The 27,761-nt window shown below is 39.8% G+C and overlaps 1 protein-coding gene across 2 annotated transcripts in view; it reads left to right on the top strand.

Annotated features, from left to right (window-relative positions):
* The window catches only part of tiparp (TCDD-inducible poly(ADP-ribose) polymerase), a 42,410-nt gene extending 27,531 nt beyond the window's left edge, over positions 1 to 14,879 (top strand). For both annotated transcript variants that reach the window (XM_066685617.1, XM_066685618.1), the window contains exon 6: positions 13,014 to 14,879. In XM_066685617.1, coding sequence (XP_066541714.1) covers positions 13,014 to 13,461 — 448 coding nt within the window. In that variant the 3' untranslated portion in view covers positions 13,462 to 14,879. The remainder of the gene's footprint in view (positions 1 to 13,013) is intronic.
* The last annotated feature ends 12,882 nt before the right edge of the window (positions 14,880 to 27,761 follow it).

The raw sequence follows: 27,761 nt of genomic DNA, 5'->3' as shown, positions 1-27,761 counted from the left end.
CACAGAATTTCACTAAAGATAAAGTTTTAACATGAAATGTAAAAATGTAAAAGAATGTAAAAATTCCACAGGAGAGCAAGCCAGGGGCAACAGTGGCAAGTAAAAACTCCCTCAGCTGAGGAAGAAACCTTGGGAGGATCCAAGGCTCACAAGAGGTGACCTATGCTCCTCTGGCCAATTTACTGGTAATAATAGTTAGGAGTCCATGAAAACTTATATGTAGGGTGGGCGTGAAGCGGCGGTGAGTGATCACATGAACCAGTGTCTCAATTTGATATAATTCCCTGTGTCTATGGACCCCCCGGATCTGCTGCCTTTATCTATGGGGGAGCATTAACTACCAAAAGATAAACTAAACAGATGAGTTTTTAGCCTAGATTTGAAGATTGCGACTGTGTCTGAGACCCGAACATTTTCAGGAAGATCATTTCAGAGTTTGGGGGCTTTATAAGAAAAGGCTCTTCCCCCAGCTGAGGCCTTCTGAATTCTGGGAACAATTAAAAATCCAGTATTCTGTGATCTGAGTAAACGTGGAGGCTCATAATAGGAAATTGTATCTTGAAGGTATTCAGCAGCAAGCCCATGTAGAGATTTATATGTTAATAACAGAATTTTGTAGTCGATGCGGAATTTAACAGGCAGCCAATGAAGTGATGATAGAACTGGGCTAATATGTTCAAATTTTCTAGTTTTAGTGAGGACCCTGGTTGCAGCATTTTGAACTAGTTGAAGTTTTCTTAAATTGGTGCTGGTGCATCCTGACAGTAGTGCGTTACAGTAGTCAAGCCTTGAAGTAATAAAGGCATGTACTAATTTTTCTGTGTCCTGCAGGGATAAGGCATTTCTAATCTTAGCAATATTCCGAAGATGTAAAAAAGCTGTCCTAGTGATACTGCCTATGTGTTGATCAAATGATAAATCTGGGTCAATTATGACACCAAGACTTTTTGCTGCTGAACAAGGTTTAACTTGAAAGTCAGCGAGATTTAAAATTAAATCTGATAATTTATTTCTTGGGGCAGCACGGTGGCGCAGCTCCAGGGACCTGGACGTTGTGGGTTCGATTCCCGCTCCGGGTGACTGTCTGTGAGGAGTTGGTGTGTTGTCCGCGTGGGTTTCCTCCGGGTGCTCCGGTTTCCTCCCACAGTCCATAAACACACGTTGATAGGTGGATTGGTCCGTAGAGTCCGTAGGTGTGAGTGTGTGAGTGAATGTGTGTGGTTGTCTGTGTTGCCCTGTGAAGGACTGGCGCCCCCTCCAGGGTGTATTCCCGCCTTGCGCCCAATGATTCCAGGTAGGCTCTGGACCCCCCGCGACCCTAAATTGGATAAGCGGTTACAGATAATGGATGGATGGATGGTAGAGAAATTACCCCGGTCTAGCACCTGTGAATTTGAGAACATTTGAAAATACGGTGTTTGAGTTATGACTTTTTGTTCAGCACTAGGGAAGTTTCGGCTCCCATAGAGTTCAATGTATTTCAGAGCGGCTCAGTGAGTAGTTTTTCAATAATTTGTTCTGTCATTAACTCGTCATAACACAATGAATTATAGCTGAAAGTTTTTGAGCTACACCAGTTTGTTTGGAGGGTGTGCCTGCGTAGGAATTCATTGAATTGTGAATCTCTCTCAGTCCTTCAGTTGTGTGTGCGTGCGTGTGAGAGAGAGAAAGGGAGGGGGAGAGGTGTGAGGGACACAGAAATATACAGACAGTCTCTAAGATTTTAAAGGTCATCTTTAAGATGGATCTCCAAATAATGTTGTTGTTTTTATGGTGGACATCTTTAAAAAATGTTGTGGGTTTCTTAAGGTGGATTTTTTTTAAAAGGAGGCAATCAAAATGTATTGGTGGTCTTTTTAAGGTTTTAAGGGTTATTTGAAATGGTCATTTATTTAAGGTTGAAGTCTTAAATAGGTATTTTTTAAGTTGAATTTTTTAATGGGGATTTTTTTTTATTTCACCTTTCCAACACCTATAAATATAAAATCATTTCACTGTAGAGATTTTGAGTTATGAGTGTTTGGCACTAGGCAGGGTCCCAGGCCCCTTAGACTTCAATGTATTTCTTGACTGGGTGAGCACATCTTTTTTAAATTGTTTGTGTTTTTACACTACCATAACACCAACAAGTCTTGCTCAATCTGCACAGTTCCTGCACCAAATCGATTGGCAAAGGGTTCTTTCTAGTACAATGTGATTAGTTTATCATTGTGGGGTACGGTTTTCGTGCAACAAACGTTTAAACAGGACATGGTCCTCTCATAGGACATCTATGGCAGACCTTTCCGGGAACACTGACATTTAACTGCCACTCTCACACAGGCACACATAGAGCCTAATACATAGGAATAACAGCATACCCCACTGACTTAAGGAAGCCACAGATAAATGTGGCTGGATTCTTAAGGTTGAATGTCAAATTCCAACAGCAGTTTATTGAACAAAGTAGTCTAACGAAAGTTTTTAAGGTGGTAGGGTCTTTGTAAGGTGACCGTTTATTTGGCAAAGTCATCTAATTAATGTGGAAGCCTAAATATAATAGCTGTTAATTTAATGTCAAGTTTTTTAAGGTGTTCTGCAAAGAAATAATGAGTAGTTTTAATGTGGTGTTTATTCTTATGTGACAGTTTCTATAAATTGTAATGGCATTCATCCATTAAGCAGCAAATAAGCTAATGTGGCAACGATGCTAGCAATACAGTAAATAATAAATACTTGACAAGCCAAATTCAAAGTTTGCCCATGAACTTTCCCCCTCTAGTTTTATATATAATCTCACTCGATAAATAAGTATGTTTGCTGTTATTGGAAATTGTTATGAAAAAAATATTAGTAACAGTACAGATTTTTAGATTTTTCATGGCGCCATATTTGGTATACATATCATCAAAAGTCAGACTCTCAGGATCACGAAGATATACACTAAAATGTAGGACTAAGGAATTAAAGCCATTAAAATAAGATAATCCAAACTTCACGTTTCTTACTTATCAATGACAAAACCGCTGCCTCTCGAAGCCTGAAGAGCCCACAAGTGGCTCGCAAACAAAGTTAGTACAGCAGCGCTTACCTTAGATAGTCCTCTTCAAAACAAGACTAAATCTGAGTCTCTCCATCAAACCGTTCGTGAGTAATCCTCATGTTTGTATCAAGAGTACAGGCCAAAAAACATCCCAAAAAAATAGTACACATTTTCAAAAAATAATTAAAATATGATCCCCGTGGACCCATGTCACACCTACTGCTCTATTGGCTCCAACGACATGTCAATCAAGTCTGTAGACCAATCAGGGACAGAGTTACGTTGATGTGCACCCAAGGAGGTGGGACAAACACGCAGCAGAGCGCATATGTTTCCAGCGCCTAACAGACCCAGACACCGCGAGAGAGACTGAAACGGTTCTGTTTGACAGCCACAAGCTCCACAAAATAACAATCAAGTCAATAAACATGTTTCAAAGCTTAGATGTCTTTTACTAGTTACATTTCCCCCACTGAGGACATTTAAATGCAGCAGGGGTGTGGAGGAGTGTGCCTCGCTCTACAGCCAATCAGAGTGCAGCGCAGACGTCAGTCATTTAAAGGAACACTGTAGTCGGTGAGAAACAAGTGTAAACATCAGAAATAAACTCAGTACATTAGAATAAAACACACCATAACTAAGGGTTTGTACTTTTTGGTGAGTGGCAAATGACCACTTGGTGAGGGACAGGAGACGAGTTTCTCATAGAAAGTAAAGAAAAACACTAAGATGTTGAAATTAGGCCTAGACAAGATATATACACTGTATTTTTGCAGTAAATCTCCTTATGGAGAGCTTGGGGTCTAAAGAGACTCTTGGAGAGACCATCTGTCCACTGCCTGCTTCAGCTTGAATAACTTCAAATCATTAGGAGGTATCAATTTTACCTGATGAAAGTAGACCCCTGGAGACACAATTTTCAAAAGAAAAAAGTAATGGGACTCATGAACTCTTCAGTTTATAGTCACTAACATTTTTCTTTTTCAAAAATAAGACAAGTGCCTACATTTTTTTTTTTGGGGGGGGGGGGGGGGGGGTTCATAAGCTTTTGACCACTTCATATATATTTCAGTACCTCTAAATGGTTTCTTTTACAAATGTGAAGGGTTTCCTGTAAAAATAAATCATGAAAATGTCTCTAGTTTATTCACTGCCTGAGGAATGGGAATATTGGCTTTACATATCGGCCACTACTGCTGTCTAAAAATCAGCATCTGCCATCAAAAAACCCACATTGGTCAATCACTAATGGTTTCTTATCACTGTGTCTAGTGGTAACATGTATATTTTAAATAATAATGGTCCTAAAATAGAGCCTTGTGAAATTCCAAATCTTACTTTAGAATAGTTGGAAGATAGATCATTTACCTTTATGAATTGATAACGTTCCATTAAGTAAGACTTGAACAATGATTGCACTGTCCCTGTGATTCCAACCATGTTTTCTAACATTTCTAAACAGCACACTAAACAGCACTCTAGGATTATATTTATCATTGTAGATCAGCAAGGCCAGATATGCTGAGCAAGCTTTAGTGAGAACATTTCTATACTCTATAAGGCTGTCCTTCAAGGCAGAGTGGAACACTTCCAGCTTGGTTGCTTGCCATTTCTGTACAGGTTTTATAATTGTACCATGGGGTGAGATTTTTCTGTCCTATCCTTTTTTCTTTTAAGTGGCGCCACATTTTCTAAAGCTAAATTGACAGGTATCTTCTAAGAAGTCAGTTAGTACATCTAGCTCCATTGGGTCTAATGAAGTTGGAATTGGGGTTGATAGTTCTGGAAGGTTTTCTATGGTAGGGTGGTAGATGGTTTTATTGAATGCTTTGTAGATGTAATTCATATGAATTTAGGTAATGGTTGGAGATTGCTGACTTTTGTGGTATAATATTAAGTTTAACTATATTTGGACCTAGTGTCAAAATTAAATCTAGTGTAGGCCCTGTTATATTTTGAGTAATACCAACAGAGTCTAGGATTAAAGAAAGTAAATTAGACATACTTCACCTCCTTTGCCTGATAACCTTGGACTATGTACATAATTACAGCCTACAGGTGTGGCTTCATTTAGTGCTGAATATTCATTTGGTCTTACCCACATTTTCATGAGACAGAACACATCAAACTTATGATCAGTTATAATATCATTTACAATGACTGCTTTTGAGTTTAGTGATATTACATTGAGCAACACAAATTTTAGATCTGAGGTGTTGCTGCTATCATCTGAATATGCTTTAATATTGATTAGATTGTTGAAATGAACTGACTCAGTTTTTCTACATTTACATTTCTGGGCAAAGACACAGTCTCAATACAGTTGAACCTAGATGATTCCTCAAGGCAGTGTGCATGGGTCAGTTTAGCCTGTTTGTCTGCAGCCTGGTCCTGGCTTTGGATTGTCAGCAGCTGTTGACACTACTCTGCTGACTACCAAAAAGACTATGTGCTATGCTGCAAGAAAGAGGCAGCACCCTCCCGCATAGGGTGGATACCATCACTACCTATAAAACCAGGCTTGCCCTTGAAATTTAACCAATGGTCTATAAAGCCTACTTGATTTTCGGAACACCACTTGAACATCCAGCAGTTTAACGCTGAAAGTCTGCTGTAGGCTTCAGCGCTGCACCCACCTGGACAAGAAAGCCACCATCATTCCTCAGCATCTGATCGGGAAGCTGAATATACTGGGCCTTAACACTTCTCTCTGCAACTGGATCCTGGACTTCCTGACTGGGAGACCTCAGTCAGTCTGGATCGGTAGGAACACCTCCAGCACCATCACACATAACACTGGAGTCCCCCAGGGCTGCTTGCTCAGTCCACTGCTGTTCACATCGGTGACCCATGACTGTGCAGCGATGCACAGCTCAAATCATATCATCAAGTTCGCTGATGACACGACTGTGGTGGGTCTCATCAGTAAGAACAATGAGTCAGCATACAGAGAGGAGGTGCAGCAGCTAACTGACTGGTGTGAAGTCAACAACCTGTCTCTGAACGTGGACAAAACCAAAGAGATGGTTGTAGACTTCAGAAAAACAAGGGGTGAGCACTCGCTGCTGAACATCGACAACTCTGCTGTGGAGATTGTCAGGAATACCAAATTCCTTGGTGTTCACCTAGCGGATGATCTCACCTGGTCCACTAACACCAGTAACATCAAAAAGAAAGCCCAGCAACGCCTCTACTTTCTGCCAAGGCTGAAGAAGGCTCATCTCCCACCTCCAATTCTCACCACTTTCTACAGAGGAGTCATCGAGAGCATCATGACCAGCTGCATCACTGTCTGGTTTGGAAAGTGCACTGTGGCAGATCGCAAGTCCCTCCAGCGGATCGTGAGGACAGCTGAGAAGATTATCGGTGTCTCTTCCCTCCATTACAGACATCTACACCACTCGCTGCACCCGCAAAGCACTCAGCATTGTGGGAGATCACACACACCCTTCACACACACTCTTCAACCTACTGCCGTCTGGAAAAAGGTATCGAAGCATTCGAGCCCTCACATCCAGACTCCGTAACAGCTTCTTCCCACATGCTATCAGACTCCTAAACACCTAGAGACTGAGACTGGACTGAAGAAGCAAACACTGGTCTGTTGGACTGAAAATGAGTGTACTGTTTACACATATCCGGTTTACATCATGTTTACATCCAGTTACCGTTTACAGCACAAATACACTTTAAATTGCAGTGTCTCTCTCCCTCACCCCCTCCGTACTTATGGTTTTTGCCTTGTCTTGTATTGCATTGTATTGTATTGTACTGTAGGGACATTGTTTTTTATTTTCTTAGCCATATCCTTTGCACTTTAATGTGTATGCACTGTTTTATGTTGCACTATATTTGTACTAGTTGCACTTTAATGTTGTGTATTGTTTTGTGTTCTATGTCCTTTGCACTTTAATGTGTGTGCACTGTTTTATGTTTGCACTAGCTTTGCACTAGTGTTTTAACTTTAGTGTTAACTTTGCACTTTAATGTTGTTAACATGTTATGTAGCACCTTGGTCCTGGAGGAACGCTATTTCGTTTCACTGTGTACTGTAAACACTGTATACTGCTGAAATGACAATAAACTTCTTGAACTTGAACTTGAACTTGAGCATTGAGATGGGACCAGAGCAGATTACAGTATCGGACATTGTCTCGGCCAGTTTAATCACCTCTCTAACATTACCCTTAGTTACCTCAGACTGCTGCAGATGAATATCATTGGCCCCTACATGAATGACTATCCTCGAATATCTACTATTAGCTAACAGTATAAGGTTGCAACTAATGTCCGGCTGCTGGCGCCCCTAAAGGAGTAGCCAATTTCACGTGTCGAACAATAGAGTCTCCTATAACCAGAGCACTTTTAACAAGCTCCTCAGCGGGTGCTTAGCTGAGCGGTGCAAACCTGTTTGACATGCGAATCAGAGGAGCGTGCGGTCCCGATGGGCCAGCTTTGGCCTCAGCGTTAGCATCAGCCTTAGCTTTCTGGCTATGTCGCCAAGACGTCACCCAGTCACCCCACTGTTAAGGCTCTAACGCCGTAGTCGAGGGGGTGCTAACTCTCCCTAAGGCACCCGGAGTTGCTAGCACTGAATCTCGCTGTTTATCCCTTATTAACGGTAAGTCATGCATGTGCACTTCTAGCTAGTCTACCACATCCAAAAGGTGGTTAAACTAAACATGCCACACTCTGTGCAATGGTAATGCAGGTACTTACCGCTTTTGGTTGATTTAAGAACTTAGCTACACCAGAAACATTGCTGCAGGAGCAGGTGGCAGTTGTAGTGCCTCTCTAGTGAATAATCTGCGGAGCCCCTAAAGGGACTGGGAAAAAAAATGATTTTGCATTCCTTCGCAAAGATAATGCATTCCCTCACAAACACAATTGCGTTCCCTACCAAATACTTTGTGGGCTCCGTATGGTACAGTACTGTGCTTGCTGCGTGTCAGGTGAACTATGGAGCAGCTCGCTGAATTTTACTTTGATCTTGGACTGAAATATAAAGACATAGCATCTCTTCTCAGCAGAAAACATATTATTGGGGAGCGCCAACTGAAACGTTTGTTGCTGTGTTGTTAATTTCTATGAAATGAGGATGAGAGAATTTAAAGTGCAAGCACATTGACAAAGTTTACATGAACAGTATAGAGATACAGACAATGAACACAGTTTTCAAACAGTGGGAGAGAATGAAGAGTGAACACCTGAATAAATGTGTAGCTCTTGGTAGTGTATTGTACAGAGCCCCTAAAGCGACTGGGGGAAAAATAAAAAAAGACTATTGATTTTGTGTTCCCTCGCAAGTACTTTGCATTTTCTCACAAATATTTGCATTCTTTCGCAAAAAGTTTTGTGTTCCCTCGCAAATACATTGCATTCCTTTGCAAATGTTTTATGATACACAATTTTCTTTGGGGCTTAGTCAACACATCAGGACACTGCAGTTTCCAGGGAAATCCAGCAACTTGAAACAGATATTATATATGTATTTATTTATCTCTACTAACACACAGTTTATTTGCCAGTGCGAATCATTCATACAGCCATAAGGAACTGCCTAACATCAGAGGAAGTTGTGAGCAACAGGTTTATATACGTTCGGTAGGATCCTGAAAGTGCTAGTCCATATAGGAACCAAAAGAAGGACTTTTTTGAGTATATTTTGTTTTGTAATATTTGTTTTGTTTATTTCTTTGTCTTTTTTGTAGACATATATGAACCACTTTTATATAATGTCTTTATTATTAACTGCTGTGAAAGTGTAATTGTGTACTAGCCCTTTAAGAAATGTATTTGGAATGCTCTAGATTATATTGCTCACTAGGGGGTGAGGGCAGTTAAGCCTTTGTGGAAAAAATGGAGCACACGTTTTTGGCCATAGCATAGCTTACCACTTATAAGTGTACTTGTGGTGAATATTTTTTGAAGTATTTGGATTTATTTTTTGCAAGACAATAGTTTTTCCTCAGTAAATATTTTAAACCTACGTGTAGATTCTGTGGTCACTGCGAAAACACTACGTGTCAGCCAAGCTCAAACGGATAAGGCAAACTGCCTACAGTCAGAAGGCCGTAGTTCCACGTTTCACGCACAGCAAGCACATAATCAACAGCAAGCACAGTACTGTACCATACAGAGCCCACAAAGTATTTGCGAGAGAACACAATGTATTTGCAAGGGAACGCAAAAGTATTTGCGAGATAATGCAATGTATTTGCGAGGGAACGTAATTGTGTTTGCGAGGGAAAGCAAAACTATTTGCAAGGGAACGCAATGTATTTGAGAGGGAATGCAAATATTTGAGAGGGAACGCAAAATCAGTAGTACTTTTTTTATTTTTCCCCCAGTCCCTTTAGGGGCTCTGTAGTATTGGAGTAATGTGTGTATGTGTGTAAGTCAGTCCTGGCAGACAATGGTATCCTGTTTTTACTGCAGCTTAAAAAAAGACAGAATTCCCAGATAAAACGCTAGCTCCACAGCCATGGAGTCGGCGCTCTGAGCCACATCTCTGTAAATATCAGTCCACAACGTGCCCTGAGATCTCTGTGTGTTGAGCCACCTTGTTACTGAATGACCGGATTTTTGTGAGAGACATGGTTGGTAAAGGATTTTCGTTAAGGTTCTTAGCTTGACCCCTACCCCAGTGCGCCATCCACACTTTTTCTTTCTTTCACGAAGCCACCTACGTCTCATACACCTGTTAGTGTGGTGATACGTGGAACTAAGGCATTCTGACTAGCACTTTCAGGATGCTACCGTACGTATATTAACTTGTTGCTCACAACTTCCTCTGATGTTAGGCAGTTCCTTACGTATGTACTATCTGTGTGATAGTAGAGATAAATAAATACATATATAATATCTGTTGTAAGTGGCTGGATTTCCCTGGAAACTGCAGTGTCCTGATGTGTTGACTGAGCCCCAAATACAACTGTGTATCACGGAACATTTGCAAAAGAACATTTGCAATTGTGTTTGCGAGGGAACGCAAAATCAATAGTCTTTTTTTATTTTTCCCCCAGTCCCTTTAGGAGATTACTCAGGTACAGGAAGGGCCAAACGGGTTGCCAGAGAATACCAATCAAATCAATTTGATTCCTAAGCTGAATTGTGTGCGTTAAAGCAGGAAAAATATGCAGAGAGATGGGCACTGGGTAATAATTATGGCAGTATTTGGATATTGTTATTGCAAACATCTGAGCTATGCAAATAACCTCTAAAATAAATGTGTGCTGATAAATCCTGATCATTGTCTGACGTTCCTGGGCATTTTTCAAAGCGTCTGGAGAAATAGAGACATTTTTGTGATCCAACACAAATTAAATGTTCCTAGAGAATGCAGTTTATATTTGCAGTTTGCATCTGATACAATGACATTTTGTGAAGATTCCAGTGACTATGATGATGAGTTAATATATAGGCTGGGCCATTTATATGGATACACCTAAATAAAATGGGAATGGTTGGTGATATTAACTTCCTGTTTGTGGTACATTAGTATATGGGAGGGGGGAAACTTTTCAAGATGGGTAGTGACCATGGTGGCCATTTTGAAGTTACATGAGGGTTTTACATTTGTCTTTACATTTCATGTCAAATCTTGTCTTACTGGAATTCTGTGAAGCTGCTTTGTGACAACATCAGTTGTGAAAAGCGCTATATAAATAAATTTGATTTGATTTGATTTGATTTGAAGTCGGCCATTTTGGATTCAACTTTTGTTTTTTCAATGGGAAGAGGGTCATGTGACACATCAAACTTATTGGAAATTTCACAAGAAAAACATGTGCTTGGTTTTAATGTAACTCCGTTCTTGAGTTAATTACAAGTTTCTGACCACTTATAAAATGTGTTCAAAGTGCTGCCCATTGTGTTGGATTGTCAATGCAACCCTCTTCTCCCACTCTTCACACACTGATAGCAACACCGCAGGAGAAATGCTAGCACAGGCTTCCAGTATCCGTAGTTTCATGTGCTGCACATCTCATATCTTCACAGCATAGACAATTTCCTTCAGATGACCCCAAAGATAAAAGTCTAAGGGGATCAGATCGGGAGACCTTGGGGGCCATTCAACTGGCCCACGACGACCAATCCACTTTCCAGGAAACTGTTTATCTAGGAATGTTGGGACCTGTCACCCATAATGTTGTGGTGCACCATCTTGCTGGAAAAACTCAGGGAATGTGCCAGCTTCAGTGCATAAAAAGGGGAACACACCATGTAACAATTTTGCATATCCAGTGGCCTTGAGGTTTCCATTAATGAAGAATGGCCCCATTAAGAAGTATGTTTGTACTCCATATACCACACCATACCATCAAGATGTGCAGCACCTGAAACTACAGATACTGGAAGCCTGTGCTAGCATTTCTCCTGCGGTGTTACACATTTTATAAGTGCTCAGTAACTTGTAAATAACTCATGAAAGAATAAAGTTACATTAAAACCATTGTTTTTCCGTACACCATTGTTTTTCTTGTGAAATTCCCAATAAGTTTGATGTGTCACATGACACTCTTCCCATTGAAAAAACAAAAGTTGGATCCAAAATGGCCGTCATTATCATTACCCATCTTAAAAAGTTTCCCCCCTCCCATATACTAATATGCCACAAACAGGAAGTTAATATCACCAACCATTCCCATTTTATTAAGGTGTATCCATATAAATGGCCCACCATGTATTGTCTCAATCTACTATAAACACTGCTTACAGAAAATTTAATAAAAACAAAAATATGTAAATTGTTAATTCTCTTGAAATTTTATTTAACTGTCAAAATTACAAAGAAGACATTTCTAATATTTTAACTGACAAATTAGATTGCTTTTTGTAAATAAAACAAATATATAATTTGATGCTGCAAGACATTAAATATGTTGGCATTTTTTAACACATTTTTACCACTGTGTTACATTACTTTTTGATCACTTGGGGAATGTGGACACTAATAGATACAGGGCTGCAAGTGGAAATTTTGCCTTTTGTTGCATGATACAAATATCAGATTTTTTATGAAATCTCATTGCTTACAAATTGCACTGCATGGAACCTGCTCTGCTCAATTCAGCTCTACTCGCTTGGTCCCTGGTTGGTTTCCCACTATAAAGTCCCCCGCCCCGAAATATAGCTGGTGACGTCACAAAACAATGTCTCTAAAGGAAACCACGTGCAGACTTTGGAACTTACATCAACTATGGTGGTAAGTGTTGTTTACGCATGTATTTGCGTGATGTTTCTGTTTAGGACTAAACACATCTCCACTTCCCAGTTCAGAAAATCAGTGAAATTTTTCAATTCCTTGTTACTGTCTGGCCCTTGCTGGATTCTTTCATTGGCCACCAATCCAATGAAACTTTTCAATACACAACAATGCACTTTCAGGAGCTGCCATTGTGAGTCTGGTAAAACAATGTGGTCACTACTGTAGCTTGGAGATTTTTTGTAGGAAATATGCATTTCAACGTCCTTACAAGTCTCTCTGGCCAGTCAGCACTCTGTAATGTTTACTTGTCTTGTTTAGTTCCTACTCCGCTTGCTTGGAACCACATGTAAGCAGGAACTAAAAAAGGCCAAGCCGAATTGGTACCATGCAGTGGAAATGCGCCTTCTACACCTTGTATAGTCACCTGCTTATTGTTGAATGTTTCAAAATTTTATAAATATTATACTAAAACTTCACTCTTAATTTTGAGTGTGTTTTGGTCATCAAATTCAAATGAAATCATTATTTAGTGAGAACCTTTTTCTTGGTGAAATTATCGGTGAAAAAAGTTTCAAAAGACTTGTTGAAAAATCTTATTCTTATTGAATTTTACCAAATAAATCATTTGCAGCAGCCTTTGTATTATATCTTCAGCGATATTCAGTAACAAATTTTTAGAACCATATTGGTATATGTTATTAATGTATGATTAATGTTATTAATAGGTGATTATAAGACAAAATTTTGCTTATTTCCTGCTTCTCTCTGTCTCCATTGCAGGAAGAAGGAATACATGTCTCGGCGAATGTCAGAGATGGATCGTCTGCTAAATGAGAGGCACCTGTTCCATGGCACCTCACAGGATGTGGTGGAGGGCATCTGCAAACACAACTTTGATCCTCGTGTATGTGGAAAGCATGCCACCATGTTCGGTCAGGGCAGCTATTTTGCCCGCAAGGCTGTATACTCGCACAACTTCTCCAAGCGCTCAGCTCGTGGTGTTCACTACATGTTCCTGGCCAAAGTGTTGACTGGACACTTTACAGTGGGAAATCCGTCCATGCGCCGGCCACCACCTCTATGCCCTCGTGACCCCTCCAGTGACCTCTTTGATTCATGTGTGGATAACTGGATGGACCCGCAGATTTTTGTCATTTTTAATGATGACCAGAGCTACCCATACTTTATTATCCAGTATGAAGAGGTGGCCAGCACTGTGTCCATCTAAGGATATAATGGGGGTAACTTTAAGAGTCTTGACACATCTGGGTTCCTGGTTATAATAGCTACTTGTACACTGTTTCTGTTATGAGGGTTTTCTATAAGTGTATGTGTGTGAGAGAGTGACCACCAGGCTTCCATTCTCCAGTGTCTTCGGAGTGTGCTTTTATGTGCGTATGAGAGACTGTTTAGTAAGAATTTCATTTTGCCCCTTATCATCTGGATTAAGCTCATTTTTGGTTCTCGAGAATTCACAGATCATGTGTGGAGATGTGACTTTGCCGATCTTCAGAGAGAGGCTGTTCCTACCTGGACTATGGTTATGAGAAACTGGTTGTTTATCACAATGACATGGACTCTGTCACTGATGTTTTGAAATAGTTGTGTTTGACATTTGTTTGCAATTTTTTAAAGACTCACCACCCCTCCCTCATCAGCTGCCATTGATTTTTCATTCTTAATTTCCAAAAGAATTTGTACATATGTTCTTCTTGTTTATATTTGAAATGTGTGCCTTTTGTTCATAAAAAAAATTATTTATGTTAGTTAACATAATAAATAAAAAATTATTACAAATTTAAAAGCAAAAGCGCAAGTGGTTCAAGAGGATTTTTTTGTCATTTAAACCATATAGTGTGTACAGTACATAGTGAAACTAAACAATATTCCTCCATGACCAAAGTGCAACACAAAACAACTCACACAAGGGAAAATGTGCAACAAATTTTAGTATAAGACAATAGTATAATAGTAATAAATTCTGAGGTGAAATGGTGCAGGTTTGACCAGTGACAGTTTACAGTTATATTTATGTAAGTTAATTGGTGATATTTTTTTAAAAAACATTATAAACAATATTATATACTATATAGTATATATAAAAACAAATGTGATCATTCTAGAGCTAAATATTCAAAATGGAGTGTGTGTGAGTGAATCTTAATGTATGTATCAATGACTGAATGAATGTATGTACATGTGCCTTTGTAAATGCCCAGAACATGATGTTGCTCACCACAGAATGTGTTACCTCATCCTAAACAGGATGCATTAACATTGCTTGGCGCTTCTGACTAATTCTGTGTTTATGCTTATGTGCTTCCCTCATCTGATGTTTATGATCTGCTCTGCAGAAACCCACCAGTCCACCTACCAACATGTGTTTTTGGACTTTTTGGACTTGAACCCATAACCTCCAGGTTCCTGGAGCTATGGAATTGCAACACTACCAGCTACGCCACCGTGCCACCCATATGTCCTAGTCCACCACAGTGGAATGTTTGCCCTTACAACACTTGCTAATTAGCTAAAATCTGAGCTGAATTGAGTATGTCTGGAAATATATTTGAAGAAAATTATATCAGATAAAAATGGTGTTTTTCAATGGACACTGATGCAAAGGCTGTTTACATTAATCAAAGCTCATTTAAAGGCCTCTTAATGCAAAAGGAAGAAACACTATGAGGAACCAAGACTCAGAAGGGGGACACATCCTCCACAGAATAACTTATATGAATTTCAAGATAACTGAAAATGTAATGGTCACTCAAGCCTCTATTCCTCTTTAAATGTCTGACAGCAATCTATGTCTTGTGTCTTTTATTGTAGTATGTTGAAATGGCTGAGTGATATCTAGAGAACCTTACAAAGAACATTTGATTTTGGATAAACAACTAATTTTCCACATTTTACATTATCAGTGTCCCCTATTGGTGAAATCTGGTTCAATACACTCCCTTTTTCTCACCCCAGCACCCATCCTCATCTTTTTCCTTCCCTCCAGTGGGCTGCGGGTTCCTGATCTCCACGGTTAATGAATCCCAGATCTAGAGACAAAGAGGGAGAATTTGGCATGGGAATGCTCCCCACCCTTGAGGGAGCTGGGGAAATTCAGTTCCTCCTCTGGTATGCCTAACACACCTCCCTCTTTCTTGCAGTGGATTCTAATATTCCTGTTTTTATCGCAATTATAATGTTTTTTTTTTTTTGCTCTGGGAGGAGAGCGAAATGGACAGGAGTTGTTTTTGCATTGCATCCTGGGATTGCCTTCACAGCTAAGGAAGGTGTCTAAGAACTGGGACAGTTTAATAACTATGTTCATATACCACTGAATGTCTGTCTCCACACTGATTGAATTTTAAAGTGGAGGGATCCACTAATTATAAGTTTGTACATATAGCGCATGTCTTATTTATCTGTACCCCATTGGCCAGAGAGCCCCACCTCTATTCCAGACTTTAACAGCTCTGGAGCAGTGAGCATGTCTGACCACCTGGCTGATCTTGTGGAATTATCTCTTGGCACACAGCTCCTCTCAAGTCAGCAAGCCCCCAGGGAACAGGGAGCCAGAAAGGAAGGAGAGTAAAAGGAAGACTTTGAACTCATCTGATCATTGATCCTGACTCCGGGATGTGAACTGCAAAACAGGAGCCTGACCGCATAGTCACTGATCATATGTTTCTGAGGAAAGAAAAAGAAAGTCGTAAGCATACTTACACCATAGCTAACTATTGTTCAGTTTTCTAAATATCACTTATAGAATAACAGTAAATTGTCAGTCAGGAGGCTTTCTAAATATCAATATAAACAGCCACAAAATTATTTTACAGGCTTCAAATAATCACAGGTGTTTTGACAGTTGTTGGCTGTTTGTATACATATACACACACACACACACACACACACACATATATATATATATATATTTGTTTAGCATAATTGGCTTTATTCTCTCTGGGTAGGAGGGGCCTCCCTTTTCCCCATCACAAGAATAATGCTTACCAGCATGGATGTCTGTTAGCTTGCAGTATGTGTTCTCAAAGGGCAGCGAGTTGTCCAGTAGTGTTGATAGAAGCAGTTGATTTTACATGCCCTAGAGGAAACATCCTTGCTCCTGTGACACAGTATGATGAATGTGCTTTAAATTCTAATGATAATTTTTTTTCTTTTTGGGACTTAATCTGCAGAAATTTAGCCTGGTTACTCTCAGTCACTCTTTTCACCCCCTTCTCCCAGGATCAGAATCTTGATAAGGTTTTGGAGCCTAAAAGTCTGTACCAGGAATTGTAAAACAACACTTTATGAAAAACAGTACACTAATAAGGGAACATAAAAGGGAGAATGACATTCTCGGTTAGTTAAGTATCTGAAGCAGTTGTTGGCTTACTTACAGGCTCAAAATGCCCAGAAAGTAATAATTTTCTTCAGAGACCTGTCAGTCTATTGTTGTTTTAAGAAAGGAATGCTACTCAAAGCGAGGCATTGCAAAGAAACTGAAAATATCTTCCCATGCTTTTAACTACTCCATTCAGAGAGATTTAATAAGGACAGAATAAGAAGTGGGAGACACTGATGCACATCTGTGCAAGAAGATAAATACCTTAAAGTGTGCAGTTTGAGACAAAGATGCCTCACTGTTTGTCAACTAACAGCTGCACTAAATGGAACCCGTCAAACAACAGTGTCAGCATCACCAGTAAAGAGGTGACTTCATCCTACAACACGATAATGAACCCAAACACACCCCCAAAATGTGTCAGCAATACTTAAAATATAAGGAGTCAGTTAGAATTCTGACTGTAATGGAGTGGTCAGCACAGTCTCTGGATCTGAACCCTATTGAGCTGTTGTGGGAGCAGATTGAGCGTCTGGTATGGAGGAAGACTGCATCAAGTCAATCCAAGTTGTGGGAGATGGTCCAGGAGGAATGGGGTGAAATCTCATCAGATTACCTCGAAAAATTGAAAGCTAGATTGCCTAGGGTCAGTCAGGCTGTAATTGTTGTAAAAGGTGTTTTTTTTTTTTGATAAAGGTAGTATTTGTAGCACACAGTCATCTTTTCCGTTAAATTCAATATTTCTTACTCTGACAAACTCTGCAAGTCCTGTTTATTTGCTACATTTCATTACATCTCATTTGTGTTTCCATTAAAAAAAACAAGAACGTTTCATGTATGATATATATATATATATATATATATATATATATATACACACACACACACACACACACCCGGCTATATATACACCTGGAGGAAACCCACGAGGACACAGGGAGAACACACTACACTCCTCACAGACAGTCACCCAGAGCGGGAATCCTCCAGGGATATATATATAATCAAATTTACTTGTATAGCACTTTTAACAACTGATGTTGTCACAAAGCAGCTTCACAGAATTCCAGTAAGACAAAGTTTTGACATGAAATGTAAAGAATTCATTCATTATCTGTAACCGCTTATCCAATTCAGGGTCGCGGTGGGTTCAGAGCCTACCTGGAATCATTGGGCGCAAGGCAGGAATACACCCTGGAGGGGGCGCCAGTCCTTCTCAGGGCAACAGAGACACACACATTCACTCACACCTATGGACACTTTTGAGTCGCCAATCCACCTGCAACGTGTGTTTTTGGACTGTGGGAGAAAACCGAAGCACCCGGAGGAAACCCACGCAGAACACACCAACTCCTCACCCAGAGCGGGAAACGAACCCACAACCTCCAGGCCCCTGGAGCTGTGTGACTGCGACACTACCTGCTGCGCCACCGTGCCACCGAAATGTAAAGAATGTAAAGATGTAAAATTCCCCAGGTGAGCGAGGCCAAGGGCGACAGTGGCAAGGAAAATCTCCCTCAGCTAAGGAAGAAACCTTGGAAGGAACCAAGGTTCACTAGTGGTGACCTATCCTCCTCTGGTCAATCTACTTGTAATAATAGTAATAATAGTTAGGAGTCTGTGAAAACTTCAGTGTTTATATAATATATATAATAAAACAAACATGGCTTTTAGCACAGAGCTGAAGGTGCATGGCTGTGATCAGTTTCCTACAATTCTGAGTTTCTCAGTGCTTTGATATGTCTGTTAGATCTGTGGCATTTGATGATGATATGCATGTTTTAATTTCGTACATACACGTGTACACACATGCCTACATTAACGTGCCAGCAACTGAGCTTGTATGAGCTCAGAGCTGTGTGTGTGTGTGTGTGTGTGTAGGTCAATGAGTGTGCTGATGCTTTTAATGATAGCATGACCCTGTGATGCAATTCCCCACAGTTTAGCCTGGGAACAATCAATTCCTCCAAGAGTTTGACATCTACAATCTTCCAAGATTGTAAAAATAATGTTAAAAATGCCTAAAACAATGTCTTAATAATTGTATATTTTTTTATCCAAAATAAAAATATTTTGGATCTAAATGAAAAAAGCTGTAAATATGTTTTTACATTGTTAACAAGTCTTAAGAGAAATGGGTCAAAAGAAATGGCCCAAAACTAGTTGAACTAAGATCTTTTTACATTCATTTACATTTAAATATACAAATGATTTTCCTTGTCCTTTAAAGTTACCATTTCAGAGATAGAAGTTTTGTTCAGACAGTGACAATATGTATATATAAATATATATGTATTAAGAAATTCATATAAAATTATTCCATCCCTGCCTAAACCATTCTGTAGCTTTCTCCTTGTGTGAGTGTGTGTTAGTTAGTGTGCATATTGCCACATTCCTGTATCCTGTTCCTCCTGTGTCTCCACCTCCAGAGTGAGCTTCACGCAGTGCTGCACGTACACTCAGACCTCACACACACACAGGCACCCACCATATCCTAACACTTCCCAGTTCTCTGTGCATAGAAAAAAAAAATAGAAAAAGGGCATAGATTTAAGTGTTTATAAGGTTTGCATTTATGAAGAACATTGCTGATGTTCGTCAACTGTTACTTTGCCTTCACTTCACTTTGATCAAAAACATATACTTCAGTTCCTTTGCAGCCAAAAGTGGCAGCCATGGCCTTGAGGCTAGGGAAGTGAGCTTGAAGTTGGAGGGTCACCAGTTCAATTTCTGCAAACAGCAAGGAATTATTCTTTCACGGCTGAGGTGCCAAACTGCTCACTTGGTACCAAGGTGGTTGGCAGCCCCCTGCTAAAGGGGTTGAAAGGTGTTTCATCATCTTCTTCTAAAAGCTTGTAGACAGTTGCTCCTTTAATATATTTTTTCTGAAATCAAGGATATTTATAGAAAATTAATCCTGTATATTAATTCTGTATATTCCTGCCCATATGGAAAAGTTTTATAAAAATCAGAAATGATTCTTGTGTGTTTACCTCAATCATACAAGTTTAATATATGACACTAAAAATACATGTACAATCCATATTAAATTCATATATTATCAGACATATATGCCATGCATACATGAACAATGTACTGTATTTTGCAGAAGTCTTAAGCACCTAAGAAGATAATTATAAATATTTAAACTAATGCTTTCTCAATAAGTGTGGTGCTTGTATATGGTTATATATAATCACAGTAAATACAAAATAATAATAATAATAATATAAATCAAATAAGAAATATAAGGTATATTTTTCTATAAAGTAGTAGGTGTGAGTGAATTTGAAGAACAATATTTTATTCAGATTCTCCTTGATTGTATGCATTTGTTAAATGAACCGCACACATTATTTAAAACCATTATTTATTAACTGGTAAATCTAGGTATTGGATGATCACCTCAAATAATACAGACTCCACTAGGAGAGATTTGGAAAAAGTTAAACCAACACAATTCAAACACACAATATCACACTTACTGGAATAATGTTATTTACTTTTATTCTAAAGTTGGGTGTTAAGTGTTGTTTGAATGTTGTTTGTTTTTTAGCAAATAATCACTTACTGCTCAGATAAATAGCTTTTTAAATCTTAATCTCTGGTGCCTAAAACTTTTGCACAGTACTGTGCAATTAAATATGAATTTAATAAAGATCATCCACATGTTGTACATACATGAACAATATATATGAACAATGTATATGAATTTAGTAAAGATGGTCTATATATGTCATACGTATATAAATTTAATATAGATTGTCAATATCTGTCATACATTCATGAACAATCTATATTAAATTCATATATTGTCAAACATTTCCTAAACCATAAAAGTTGCATAAAGGATGAACAGAAGAAAACTATCCTGGTTGTAGCATGTATCTCCCTTGACTACACTGTAAATGAGGGTACCTGTCAAAGTACCCCAAGTACACAAAAGTTGATAAATGCCTTGGCACCTTTATATTAGTTTAGTTTATATTAATTTAGGTTATATTAGTTTTAATTAATTAAAATTAATTGTCTAATATATAGCTTTGCATAACATTTTCTTAGATGCCTGAGACTTTTTAAGAGTAGTGTGTATGATATTAGTGTAGATATATGTTACAAATATAACGTGATACCAAATACCCTAAAACCATATGATGAGTTTGAGATCTGGCTGACATTCAGGAAACTGGCCAAAGGGAGCTGAGCCTGTCTCTCAGCCGTCAGGTTTGAAAAGTCCCTCTGTTTACTTGTTTCTATCGCTGCTCTGTTACTGGCTTTGTCTAAATGCTTATTACCTGGATTATTTCGTATCTGTTTGTCAAATTCCCAAGTTACGCGAACTGTTCAGTGTCACCAGAGAAAAAACTTGGAATATGGACAAATGATTAGTCAGATGGGATATGTTTAATCAAGTGGAAAACTGGGTAAATAAAGAACCCAGCAAAAATGTTCCTTCTTATCTTCTGTCCTTAAGCTATGTAACTCATATTAAAAAAAAATATTTGATTTTCATTATAGTTGGAGTGAAGACATGTGTTCATTTACGATGAGGAAACAGAGAAGCCAAAAAATTGTTACCAAAACTGCAGCAGAATAATTGCACACTCAATCTGTAGTAAGCAAACACTAGTGTATTGTTTATTCTGCTTATTCAAGTGTGTTAATGTGAGATACTGCAGTGAACCTACAGGGGAAATGGTGAACCCTGGTGGTGATCAGTGAGATTGCCAGAAAACAGGACCCCAATAGGAGGGACATTTAATGGGCAACACGAAAGGACAACTATGGGTCTTTAAAGGAGCAATCTGTAGAATATTTAGTGTACTTACTCATAAAATGTCCAGGGTATGATCATAGATTAAGGAATCAGTAAAAGCTAAAACACAGTTGTCTCTCTCAACATTGCTAAAGAAGTATATTCCCACATAGCAGGTCCGGATCCGTTTTTCCTCCGGCATATTTGCACAGCAGTCAGCTACGGTTAGCAGATACAATCTGGATCCAGTCCGGGTTCTATTTGTGATTCTAATCTCTGACGTGTCACTGAGTTACAGCTGCACTTGGCCCGGAGTCACTACACGGATCGAAGCCGCGCCCCAGCTAGCAAAATTGTATCCACACTCGGGCCGAATCACGTACGCCGGAACAAAAGCACTCAACCCGATGCTATGGAATGCCGTTGGTCTCTAAATGTGTTGGATTCCCCGTGTTAACACATAGCGTATAATTTCGTGTTAACACGCTAAGGTATTTACGTGTTAACACGTTAAGTTTGTGTATTTCGTGAATCATGATGCTTTACTGCCACCTACTGGTGTATTCAATCAAATTCAATCAAATTTTATTTATATAGCGCTTTTCACAACAAAAAGTCGTCACAAAGCAGCATTACAGAGATCCGGGTCCAAGCCTCCTATGAGCAAGCCAGGGGCAACAGTGGCAAGGAAAAACTCCCTCAGCACACGAGGAAGAAACCTTGGAAGGAACCAAGACTCATACGGGGAACCCATCCTCCTCGGGTCGACACCGGAGACACAACAGAGAACAGAAGTAAAAGTGAAATGATGACAGATGAAGGGGTTATAGTAATATAAATGTAGTATATTAGTGATGATGGAGAAGCAGAAAGAAAATGATGAGGATGATGATATTAGTGATGTATGAGTCTGATGAAGGAGGAGGTGATCAGGGATTCTGTGTTTGTTAAAATTAGGTGCAGAGTTAATCTGAGATAAAACAGCATGGCCAAGCATGATAGTGTAGATAAGACAAGGCCAGGATCTTGTACAGGATACACAGGGGCTGAATCAGGGCAACACCTGGAGAGCAGCAGGACATCTCAAAGCATGAGAGAGACAGGAGAAAGAAAGCCAGACAAAGGGAAATAATAAAAATAAAGAGGTTAGTAGGGTCATGGTAAAGAACGGGCAAATTTGTCCTGCGAAAAAAGCTTCCACGTGTCAGGCAAGAGAACCCAGCGACAGACAGCGTTTTGGCGGTTACTAGAAAGCTAACTAAAAATGCTGTAGCTATCTTGATATGACAGGGTTAATACAGAACATTGATAATATGAAAACCAGCCCGAACACCAATAGAGAAGGAGTAACCTGAAAGTGAGTGATTAACTAAAAGCTTGTTTGAAAAGGTAGGTTTTTAATCTAGATTTAAAGATTGAGAGTGTGTCTGAGCCCCGAACATTAACCGCAAGGCTATTCCAGAGTTGAGGAGCTTTGTGAGAAAAGGCTCTTTCTCCTACTGTGTTTTTCTTAATGCGAGGAACAAAGAGTAGATGCGCATCCTGTGAACGTGATGGGCGATAAGATATGAGAAGTTCAGTAAGATACTGCGGGCCTAAACCATTTAGAGATTTATAAGCTAAGAGGAGTATTTTATAGTCAATGCGAAATTTTACAGGTAGCCAGTGTAGGGACGAGAGAACTGGGGTGATATGTTCGAATTTTCTAGCTCTAGTGAGCACCCTGGCTGCTGCATTTTGAACTAACTGAAGCTTGTGTAACGCTTTGCACGAGCTCCCTGCCAGGAGCGCATTGCAGTAGTCTAGACGTGAAGTTATAAAAGCATGCACTAGTTTCTCTGCATCTTTTAATGATAAAATATGCCGAATTTTGGCAATATTGCGTAAGTGGAAGAAGGCGGTTTTGACTGTATTGGGGACTATATATGTGGGTATCAAATGTGAGAGTCTATCCCTAAGTTTTTAATGATGGCATTGTGTTTTACTGTTGAATTATCAAGGTAAATAGCAGCATTTCTGAGTGAATGTATCTGAGTATCTGTACCTAGTAACAATACCTCAGTTTTATCAGAATTTAACATGAGAAAATTTTGCATCATCCAATCTTTAATTTCAGTTAGACATTCTGTTATTTTACGTAGACAAGCAACATCATTGGGTTTGGCTGATATATACAGTTGTGTGTCATCAGCATAACAGTGGAACTGAATCCCATGCTTACGGATTAGTCTACCCAGTGGCAGCATGTAGAGTGTGAACAATACAGGGCCAAGCACTGATCCTTGTGGAACACCATATTTAACTAAAGTATGATTAGAGGATTTATTATTCAGATAAACAAATTGATAACGATCGGATAAATAAGATCTGAACCAAGAGAGGGCAGATCCTTTTATTCCTACCAGATTTTCCAGCCTATCAAGAAGCATCACATGATCTATGGTATCAAACGCTGCACTAAGGTCAAGCAGCACCAGAATAGAGATATAGCCCTTATCATGTGAAAGGAGTAAGTCATTAGTTACTCTTGTTAGAGCCATTTCTGTGCTGTGATTTGGTCTAAATCTAGACTGAAAAATGTCATGAATATCATTGTTTTGTAGATAAGAGCACAACTGCTGTGACACAACTTTTTCTAGAATCTTAGCAATAAAAGGGAGGTTTGATATTGGCCTGTAGTTTGCGAGTACAAGAGGGTCAAGATTGGGTTTTTTAATAATTGGTTTGATTACCGCTAGTTTCAGAGGTGAGCAATGGTCTAATGACTTTAGGTAAAATTTGTTTACATAATTGTGTTGGTACAGGATCCAGTAAGCATGAAGTTGATTTAGGTGAGCTAATTAAACTAAGCAAGTAATTTTCATCGACAGAATTCAAGTAATCATCTACGAGAGCCGATGTGACTTTGGACTGATTTTGGATTTTGAGGCGAATGCAATCAATTTTATCATTAAAAAACCTCATAAAGTCATTACTACAGAAATCAGAGGGGACAATGGGGTTGATTTCCTTTTTGTTGCCAATTAGATTTCATACAGTGCTAAAAAGAATCTAGGGATGTCTTTGTTGTTTTCTATAAGGGAAGAGATGTACTGTGATTTGGCTTTAGATAAGGCATGTTTGTAGTCGGTGAGGCTGTGCTGCCATGCAATTCGGAAACATTCTAGTTTTGTGTGTCTCCATTTACGTTCATGGTTACGAGCAGCCAGTTTTAATGCACGCGTGCTGTCACTGTACCATGGAGCAAGCCTTTTCCCTCTAAATTGTTTGGTCTTGACTGGTGCAACACTATCTAGGTTTGTACACAATAAGTGGTGTAGGTTGTTTGTAATGAGCTCAAGGTCATTTGGGTGAGTTGGAAAAGAAATGGTGGTAAGGTCTGGAAGGTTGTTGATAAAATCACTAACTGTTGAGGATGTTATAGTGCGCTTTCTAATATAGCGTGGTTGTGGACAAATATCAAAGTTTAACATAATTTCATATGTGATTAGATGGTGATCAGAGATGGTCTCATGTAGCAAGAGATTGGATAGATTCTTTATCTCAATGCCCCGTGTTAACACTAGGTCCAATGTGTTTGCATTGATGAGTGTGCCCAGTAACATTCTGAGTGAACCCTAGCACATCCAAAATTGATTCAAATGCAATTTTAAGTGGATCATGATCCTTCTCAAAGTGAATATTGAAATCACCAACAATCAAGGCCTTTTCTGATACAATAACTACACTTGAGAGAAAATCAGCAAATTCACAAAGAAATTCTGTATAAGGGCCAGGAGGACGATAGATTGTGATGACCATAAACGAGTGCTGCCTTTTTGATGCAGTGACTTTAAGAGTAAGTACTTCAAAGGATTTAGTATCATAACTAGATTTTTGTGTTGTGTCAATGGTAGGGTCATAAATTGTGGCTACACCACCACCACGACCAGATGTTCGTGGGCAACTGTAATAGCTGAAGCCTGGGGGAGTGGACTCATTTAGGGCAATGTATTCATTGGGTTTAGCCCATGTTTCGCAGAGACATAATGCATAGAGTTTGTTATCAGTAATAATATCACAGACAGTGAGTGCTTTGGATGTTAGAGATCGTATATTTAAAAGCCGTAATTTAATGCTGGAAGTGCTGAAATATTGCGTACGCTGCAGTGCCTTGGTGTTAATTCTAATTAGGTTGTTAAAACTGATTTTTGGGCGTTTGTGATAACAAGCTTTGCGGGGAACAGACTGCTGTTCAATGCTGTTCAAATTTTTCAATGCTGAAAAATTTATTAGCGTTAATCAGAGTGGGTGATATGGACATGCTACTCATCTTACTAGCAGTAGAGAGATGGTCAGGAGGAACATTAGGAATTTTAATATTACTTACCTGCTCGCTATCCATTCCACCTACCTGACTGATGTGACTGGGAATGACCAGTCAGTTCCGGCGCAGAACCACCTCAATGTTCTCAGAGAGAACTACAGATCCTAGATGGCTTGTATGAATCCCATCCCAACGATACAGGGCCGGACGCTCAGGAAAGCACTCCCAGTTGTCGACGTAGTCCACGCCGACAGTGCCGCACCAATCCAGGAGCCAGGAGTGGAGCCCGAAGAGCCTGCTTAAGGGGCTCCACTCCTGGGCCAGAGACGATGATCCTAGCATCCGTCTTCTTCCGAGCGGTATCCAGAAGCGAACGGTAGTGCTCCTTCAGGACCTTGCTGCGGCGGGCAGAGATGTCATTCGTTCCCAAGTGGAGAGCAACGGTGCCGAAGTCCTTGCGCTGCTGAAGCGCCGATGGAAGCCGCCTGGCAACGTCCAGGACACGTGCGCCTGGGAGACAAGACACGATTGCATTACTCTTTATCCCTGGCACTTTTAAATGTCTAACTATTGAATCACCAATAATAAGAACACTGTCCTGTTTAGTCTTCGGTGCTGGAGCAGGTGCAGGTGCAGGTGAAGGCCAGGAGCTGAGCACCTCAAACCGGTTGGCAGAAGTGAAGACTGGCTGCGGTGGAGGGGGGGACAGCCTTGGCTTCCCACGCCCACGCTGGCGCTCCCATCCCGGTGCAGACGTGTAGATGGGTACCCCCGCGAACCGCCGTGGCAGAGGAGCCGGAGAGGCAACGGCCACGTAGAAGGCGTCGCGGGCTGCCTCGAGTCTCGTCTTCTCCCGCTGGAGCTCCATCTGCTTCTCCATTGCGTATTGCGTTATTGCTGAAACAACATAAAGCCTTAACTTACCAAATAACGAGAAGAGTATCTCTGCAGGCCGGAGGCAGCTCCAAGTGGGTGGTACAGCTCCAAGTGGGTGGTACAGCTCCAATTGGGACGTATAGCTCCAAGTGGGTGGTACAACTCCAAGTGGGCCGTACAGCTTCAACTGAGCGTGGAAGAACATTTTAAGCACGACTCAAGCACGTCGCTGGCTTCGAAATATGTAGTTGTCGTAAAGGCTCTGGAGACGACCCAGAGGCTAAAGAACCCTTTTTATTTGTTTTTAAAAACAGGGCTGATATGGAGCTGTTTCTAAAAGCTTGTGTTGATGAGCAGGGTCTCAGGGTCAATGCGATGTTTGTGGTTACGCCATGCCCCTCACCCCAGAATTTTTAAGGCATGTAAACTGAACTGTAGGGCCCTCACCTCAATTCTTAAGGCACAGATACTAGACTGCAGGGCCCCTTATACACCACAGTTCAGACAGTGTGTATAGTTTGATACTTTTAGAAACCTAGGCTGTCTGTTTAACTGGGACGTCCTGCTTTGCGTAAAATGCCCTGCACAAAAAAGGTATCCTAGTTATTTTCTTTCTTCTAACAAATTTCCATAACTAATGCAGCTCAGATTGCTCTGTTTGAGCATTGTTTGGAAGTTTAAGAGAATGTCAGTGAGTTCTTTGGGATATTGTGTTAGATTATTGTGTATTTTGTAGTACAGCCGTATGACCATGTAATAACTGTTTTGTTTTCAGTGTTAATATTGTACCTTATAAACATTGAGTACATTATATGGAGTACATTTTCAGCATCATGTGATTTACAGACTTGTTTGTGGTTGGCTTAATATGTGAAATTCTTGCAATAAATAAAGAGAATAACCATTTAACTGAGACCACATGTGCTGAGAATGATAATGTTTGCTTACATATATCCTACTACTCACTTCCTAACAAGAGACATGACAGTAAATATGGGTTCATCAGCACAGCCCAGTGCTGGGGTGCTATATATTCCTCACCTGGCATTAGGTTCATGTTTCTCTACTCCAGAGAATCCAATCCTATTGTCAGTATTTCTCTACAGGGATTAGAGGGGCAGTGTGTGCACATCTGTGTTAGTAACGGTTGCAACTTAATGTAGAATATATTCATTACAAATCTGTCCTCAAATATTTGTACATATGGTGTATTTCTGAAATAAATTAAACTGAATAAATGAACTATATTAAAAT

This window comes from Hoplias malabaricus, chromosome 11 (assembly GCF_029633855.1).
Source record: "Hoplias malabaricus isolate fHopMal1 chromosome 11, fHopMal1.hap1, whole genome shotgun sequence".
Classification (NCBI taxonomy): Eukaryota; Metazoa; Chordata; class Actinopteri; order Characiformes; family Erythrinidae; genus Hoplias; species Hoplias malabaricus.
The sequence above is the reverse complement of the archived record's forward strand: the minus strand, read 5'-3'. Positions and strand labels throughout refer to the sequence as shown.